The sequence below is a fragment of the Anas platyrhynchos genome, chromosome 1 (assembly GCF_047663525.1).
Source record: "Anas platyrhynchos isolate ZD024472 breed Pekin duck chromosome 1, IASCAAS_PekinDuck_T2T, whole genome shotgun sequence".
NCBI lineage: Eukaryota > Metazoa > Chordata > Aves > Anseriformes > Anatidae > Anas > Anas platyrhynchos.
In genome coordinates, this window is record NC_092587.1 from 55,009,240 (window position 1) to 55,016,171 (window position 6,932).

General features: G+C 55.3%; 1 protein-coding gene across 3 annotated transcripts in view; it reads left to right on the plus strand.

Annotated features, from left to right (window-relative positions):
* Nucleotides 1-4,376, plus strand: part of TXN2 (thioredoxin 2) — a 78,158-nt gene extending 73,782 nt beyond the window's left edge. For all 3 annotated transcript variants that reach the window (XM_072038035.1, XM_072038036.1, XM_027450093.3), the window contains exon 4: nucleotides 3,710-4,376. In XM_072038035.1, the coding sequence (XP_071894136.1) occupies nucleotides 3,710-3,826 (117 nt within the window). In that variant the 3' untranslated portion in view covers nucleotides 3,827-4,376. The remainder of the gene's footprint in view (nucleotides 1-3,709) is intronic.
* The last annotated feature ends 2,556 nt before the right edge of the window (nucleotides 4,377-6,932 follow it).

The window sequence follows — 6,932 nt, forward strand, 5'->3', positions numbered from 1 at the left end:
CCAGCTCTCTCAGCCTGTCCTCTGGTCCTCTCATCACCTTGGTAGCACTCTGTGCCCCCTCCAGGAGTCCTGTGCAGCGTTTTACTGCATGCCCAGGCTGCTCAGGCGTAGGGCAGGGACACGAAGTAACAAGCCCCAGGCTGTTGCACTCCTTGACACAGTTCTCCGGGCAGCCAGCCCGTCCTCTCTTTCCCTCCCTCGCTGAGGATTTCTTGCTGGTGGCAGCGTCCTGGCCTTAAGCTGCGTCACAAGGGGACGGCGTGGGCTTTGTTTGGACAAGTGGAAGGCAGCTCGGAGTCTGTGATTCCCCCTGCTCCAAACCCTGCCATGCTGGGAGGAGGAAGAGGCCGAAGTAGCTCATTCCCTTCCACTCCTTCCCAGGGATAACTTTCTCCCTGCGCTGTGGCGGAGCGTCCGCCCGCCTGCTGCCTGCAAATGGCACTTGCAGCTTCCACGGGCTGAGCACGAGAGCCTCCCGTGCTTTTTTTAGGAGGTGGCATGCTCTCAGGCATGCCAGGGCTGAGGGGGGCGAGTGCTGGCTCACTGGCAGGGCTGCGTGCTGCGAGCCTGAGGGCTCTGCAGCTCGAGGGTTGAAAAAGAGGCTGAAAGCTCCTTTGTTCCTCAAGTATGATTGCCGACCGCGTGCACATCCACTTTATTTGCAGGGTCTGGTTTGGTCTTCGTCGTTTGGGGCATCCTGTTCAAGGCAGGGGCTTGGTTCATGCACTGGGCACGTGCTCGGTCTTGTTGGGAAGTTGCCAGCTAAGGAGATGGGAGCAGAAGAGCTGATGGGAAGGCCTTGGGGCGAGATCCAAGAGGAACCAGAGGTGGTATTTGGGAAAGATCAGGGAATCCAGAGGGATTTTATTTTTTTTTAAGGCCTTCCCATCTGAGATTGGATATCTGCAGGCTGAGAAGGATTTTGTTTGGGGCTTTCCGTGTCCGTGTTACCCTCACAGATCCTCCTCTCGCTGCCAGGAAGCCTCCTTCCATCCGTGCCTCTTCCCGTGCCACGTGCGTGGCCCCCAGTTCGCACAGCGTCATCTCCCGTGGGCTCCTCAGCCTGGGGAGAGGACAGAGCCCCCGGGAGGAGCTGAGGAATGTCGCTGCTTGCCTTCACGCCTGCTTCTCCCTGCCCTTGGCTCCAAACAATTGGGCTAACACAAAGCCCAGACGTGTTTCCTGCAACCAGAAAAATCCGGGCACCCTCCTCCATCTGCTTAGCGCGGCACAGAAGTTCTTTCTTTGAGTTTTCCTCCTGTCCAGCGCCCTTCTTCGCCAGCTGCGGCCTTTTGCTGCTGCCACAGCCTGCTCTTGACCTCCAGCCTCGAGAGCAGGAAGGGAGGAGGACTTCTGTTTAATTTGCTTTCTCTGGAAATTCCTTAAAATCGTTTTGTTTTTTTTTGTTTTTTTTTTTGCCTTGGCCCATTGCCCGTGCCCCTTGGGAAAGGGCAGCCCCTGCTGCTGCTGCGGGTGGGCACGGGAGCTGTGGGCAGCCCAGAAGAGCTGATGGGCACGGGGACATCGCTCGTGGACAGAGCTTGTCCCTGTTAACGCCTCATTCCTGAAGCTGGGTGAAATCCTTCCCCCGTCGGTGCCCAGGGTGGTGCAGAAGCCCCAGTTTCGGATGGGAGAGAATTCCCCGAATGCGAGTGCTGCCGGGAATAGGCTGCATGGCTGCTTCTGTTTGTTTATCTGCTTGGTGAGTGCTGATCAAAAGCAGCCTGGCTATTTCCTCCACAAATGCTTTGAAGTAAGAGGAGGGTTTATTTAGGTTCAGTGCAGACTGGACATAAGAAAGAAATCTAAACTTTCCCTTCTAGAAATTCCCAAGACATCTGCTTCGCAAGCAGCACACCCAAGAACCTCAGGATTCCCTCCCTGCCACACAAAGGGGAGCTGAGGCCCGCTCACGGCTTCCAGTTTCGAGGTCTAACACTGCTGTTGGGCTTTTCTCCCGGAGGCTGCTGGCTTTTTCTGTGACTTCTGAAAGCGCTGAGCCGGGCCCTGCTGCTGCCCCCTGGCACGCTGCCCCCTGCACGGATGTTTTGCCCGACTCGGGGACGCATGAGAGGAGATGGAGGGAGCAAGTGCGCGTGAAGTGAGCCCAGTAACTCGTGTTTTTTTTTTGTCTGGTCCTCTGTAGCGCTACAAAGAGCCATCTGAACCTCTCCCGGCCCTTATTGGGGTGATGTTTAGCGTTACTGGTTGGATACTCTACTTTTTAGGAAGGAGCTGGACTGACCGTGCTTGTTACTAACCTACTCTGCAAACCAGGGGGAGTCTCAGCAGAGCGTTGCCCATCAGGGAGAGGAGGAGAGCAGTGAAATGCCACGCTGGTGTGTCCTTTCTCACCCCTAAAACCCTAAAGGAACATGTCTTGAGCTCCATCAGCACCTCTGGGGCCTGAGTTTTCGAGCCCTGCTCCAGCCGGTCACTAGGAGGAGCTGAAGAACCTGCGGCACGGTGGCAGCAGCCCCGGCGCTCCCATCCCTTTCGGATCCGACTGCACAAAAGCCCCCCGAGGCCAGACTGCAGGAACAGCGCTGGGCCGGGAAGGGAAGAACAAAATGTCCCTTTCATCTCTGCCTCCTGCTGGGAGGAAAGCCAGACCTCTGGAGGGTTTCCTGCAGGAAGGATTTGCGAGCGTGGCAGATCCTTGCTGGCAGCGGGGCCGGGACAGCTGGGAGCACGCGGGGGGAAGGCCGTGCAGGCTGGCAGATGGGCAGCAAGCGAGATAAGAACAGGACGTGTTCGGGGGGGGGGGAGAGGCTTTGCAGAGATAAGAGCACTGGAGCTGAGGGTGGTTGTGCCAGCTGTCTGCTCAGCAGCACGCGGGATCAGATCTCTGAGCTCTGATGGCTCCTCGTGATCGCATCTACAAGGTTTCTTCTGTCGCTGTACCCCCAGCGAGTCCCTGAGGAGCGTCGTCATTTCCACTGTTGTTCTCTCCAATAATTCCCAGCAATTTTTGTTTTGGACCAGGAAAATAGCATCCAGAGCAATGCAGCTGCCTGCAGGCACTGCCTAGAGGGACTTCTCTTCCTACCCAATCATCAGGAATCCAGCTCAACAGCTAAAAGCTTAGGCAGAAAAGGAAAAGATGGGTTGGGGTTGTTGTTACTCTGGTCGGCCAGAGCAGGATGTCTGCCTGCTCAGTGATGGGTGGGGAGCCCTGCTCTAGCTCCTGTCCTGTTTGGAGAAGAACGTGGCTCCAGTCTGGTACTGCCCTGGCCATAAAACGTCTAAAGATCATCTTGTGTGAGAGGTAGCCTGATAAAAGACTGGGTTTGTTTGCTTGTGGTAGGATAAGAAGGAAAGAGAAGCAGAATTTGTACTGGAGAGGAGAAAAAGCTTTGCCTTTTCTTTTTATGTTAGGCTTGGTTTTGCCTTTTAAATTGTGTTACTTGTAGGGGACGTGTCTGCTTTGAGCAGCATGGGATCAGCTCCTTCACCTGCAGGTAGGGCCCTCGAAGCTGCTTCCGAACTGATGCCCTCAGCTTCCAAAAGCCAAGTCCCTGAAATTCGGAAGCAAAGCTTCAGCTAAGAGAAAAGCTTTCAGTCCCTTGCTAGCCATCATTGTCTCACTGTCCCCGGGAGCAGGGGAATTCGGGGAGGCACAGCCATAGAGCTCCATTTGGGATCTGGGTGAAGTTGTGCCCCTCACAGACTCTCCTTACGTGCACCTCTGTGTTTCTCTTGCCCCCAGGTGTCGGCAGTGCCAACCGTGCTGGCCATGAAGAACGGAGACGTTGTGGATAAGTTTGTGGGGATAAAGGACGAGGATCAGCTGGAAGCATTCATCAAGAAACTCATCGGAGCCTGAAGTCAAAGGGTGGCCGTACCTCTGCCTCCGGCTGTGTCCGTGCTGCGCGTTCCTTGCCTGGCAGAGCTGAGGGGCACGTGGGCTGCCTGCCTCGTACAGCCTGGGGTTTTCTTTTGTTTGGGGGTTTTTAGGAGATGGACAGTGTTGTAACCCTTCCTTCCTGCTCCCCCCTTCTCTGGAGCAGCAGTAGTTGTAAAAAGTGTGGAGGAGCAGGGCTGCTTTTTCTCAAAACGGGGAATGTGGCTGGGATGAGGAGCCTGCGTTTATCAGCAAAGAGACGACTGTAGACAACTATCTGCCCTGGGTGGGTTTGTTTAAAGTTGGGAATGCCTCTGCCTTGTCTGTGAAACCCGTGTTTTTGTCCCGCTGTCCTCACGTCCCTGGGACGGGTACAAATGCTCTGTAAATCCTCAGGCTCCTCTCAGAATTTTATAAGAGAAAATCAAAGTATTTTATGGTTCTCCTTTTTTTTTTTTTTTGTAGGTCTGTAACAAAGAGAACTTTATTGTCACTTCTGTTTAGCTGGAGAATAAAAGTTGATTCTCTGAAATCGCAGGGAAGTCCCTCGTCTGTCCAGAGGGGTGAGAGGCAGTACCAGCAGGGCAGTGGCTGGTTCCTAATGATGAGCTGGGACAGAGCAGGTTACAACTTGATCCCTACTAAAAGGTAACGTTCCGAAAAGCAACCAAGTGGGTTCCTTTCACAGGGCTTGCAGTGCTGCTCCCGTGTCCCGATGGTAATTGCCCCGACCTTTAGACTAAGGTGGCAGCTGTGTGCCCATCTCATAAACAGCCCTCATTCTTTCCCAGCTTTTCCTCCCCACGTTCACCTGATCACAGTCCAGCTGAATTCTGCACGCTTCCAGTTTTCCTTGGCAGTGCCCTGCTCCCAGCGGCCGAGTACAAGATTGGGGCTGGTGCCCACTGCGACGCTTAACTTCATGCGTGAGCACACTGTACGTGCCTAATAACCATGTAAGACCTGTGTGTGTGTGTTTTTTTTTTCCCTTCCTAGCTTCTGTTTCCCTCAATCAGCCTTGGCTCTGCTCCATTTCGCCTCCCTGGCACAGGTCGTTAGAGTTTTTTTTTGTTGTTGTTGTTTTTTTTGCCCTGCACCTTCTCAGGAACGAGCTGTGACCTTTTAAGGAGCGAGGAAGCGGCGCTCCAAGCCCCGCGCGTCCCGCCGCAGGCGTCGCCCTTCCCACCTGCTCTCACCGGCCCGGGCCCCCCGAGGTGGGCTGCCTTCCCGGCGGGGCTGAGCTCACGGCCTGGCACACCGCCCGCCCGCGCTGATGTCACTTGGATGTAATGTGTAAAGCAGTGAGCGAGGAGAAATGGTATTCGGCTCCTGGCCCGCTCCCGTTTCGGGCCAAGCAATTCGCCCTGCACCTCGGTGTTGCTGGCTGCTCTGTAAACACTTCTAGGAAAGACCGTCTCCCCTTCCCTGCTTGTGCAGGAAAAGTTAGGGGAACAGCGTCACGTACCCAACAATAGCCAACTTTTATGCTTCACCATCCCACAGAACAGGAAAAAACACGGTGACTTTGCATTGTGCGTTGAAGAGACAGTATAAATTAGCTATTTTATCACTTCCTGCTGGGGAAAAGTGGAGCTAACGAGCTGGTCGGCTATTAAAGTGCCAGCCTGCTTTAGGGTACTTTATGTGAGAGCCACAAGTGTTTCTATGAGATAAACACTGGAGACCCACGTACACAGGGAGAAATCCTCCAGAAACTGCTTGGCTGGCAGTGAGGAGGAGGAGGAGGTTGGGGGCACCGTGATGCTTCGCGTGGTTTTCGCCACGGCGCAGGCCTCAAAATGCAGGGATGTTTTCTGCAGCAGGACCCGAATTCAAATCCCTGGCTGGCAACAGCTCAGGAGGCTTGGGGAGGTGCAAGCAGGAAGCACGGCAAGGAGCGTGTTTACGCAGCGGTCAAAAGAGGGGTTGCACAGCAATTTTCATGCCAGCTGAATGTGAGCTTGGTCTTTCCTGAGAGCAGGGAGCCAAGGCAGTAGGTTGGTTCTCAGAAACAGCTGCTTTGTACATGTCAGTGGAGAAAACGTCTCTGTTCTCACTCGGGCAACGATACTGTTCTTCCCTTTCGGAGTTAAACACATCCAACATTTCCCCCGGTCTGTTAAACATTTACTCCCTCCCGCCCAAGCATTGCAGCAGTGCTCTCTGCTCCTCATGCTCCCGGTTGCTATTTTAGGACTGTGTGGGCGCTCGCTGCCTCCCCGAGGGGAGCGAAGCCGAGCTGACCCCACTGCCTGGCTGCGCCCTGAATCCACGCGGCCTGGTTGAAGACACCCGGTTCGCAGCAAGCAGAGCGTTTTCATCCCTTTCTGCTGGCTTCCATCGAACCTGAGAGCAGCAGCTGCTGCTTTCCTGAGCCGTTCAGCTCTGTCAGCTGAAGCCTCGTGGGGTGAAAGCTGTGCTGTGCCGAGCCCCCACGATGTTTTGGGAGGGGATGGGAGACTCAAGTTGCCTGACGTGTAGCACACGGGGGCTGTGAGTGTGGACAGGGCCAGTTGTGGCCACATTTGGCTCCAGCTGGCCCCGCAGGCAGTGAATCCCACACCAAAGCAAGCATCGGGCCCTATCAACAAGAGCAGCCGCCACTAACGCTGCCCTCAGCAGGGCCAGTCGCCAACCCAGCCTGGCTGCTCTCCGCTTTGTTTTTTATCTCCTCCCCCCCCTCCCCATTTTTCTCAACTAATTACAGGATTCGCACGGATTTGGCAACTCAGATCTGGCACCCGGGCAGGCCGTTAGCAGCAGCGTTCAGCTCAGCGGCGTTCCGAAGCGTTGCTGAATTGCGCCGAGCACTCACCGCCGGTTTCAGTTTTCCGCAGGTTGAACTGCAAGTGGCTCGTGGCTTGGCCAGCCGCGATATCTCCGGCAATAAAACCATCAGGCAAAGTACAGCGGGTTCGAGTTCGGGACCTAAATCAAATTAGATCACAGGTGAGACGTCCCATCCTCCCCGCCTGCCTCTGCAACCCACCCAGGCCCAAGTCCGCCTCCGCTGGCAGGGCAGGCATGAGAGTAGGGAGAAGGAAGAGGCAGCAGCGCTTCGCCGCGGCCTTTGCGCTCCCTCGTGAGC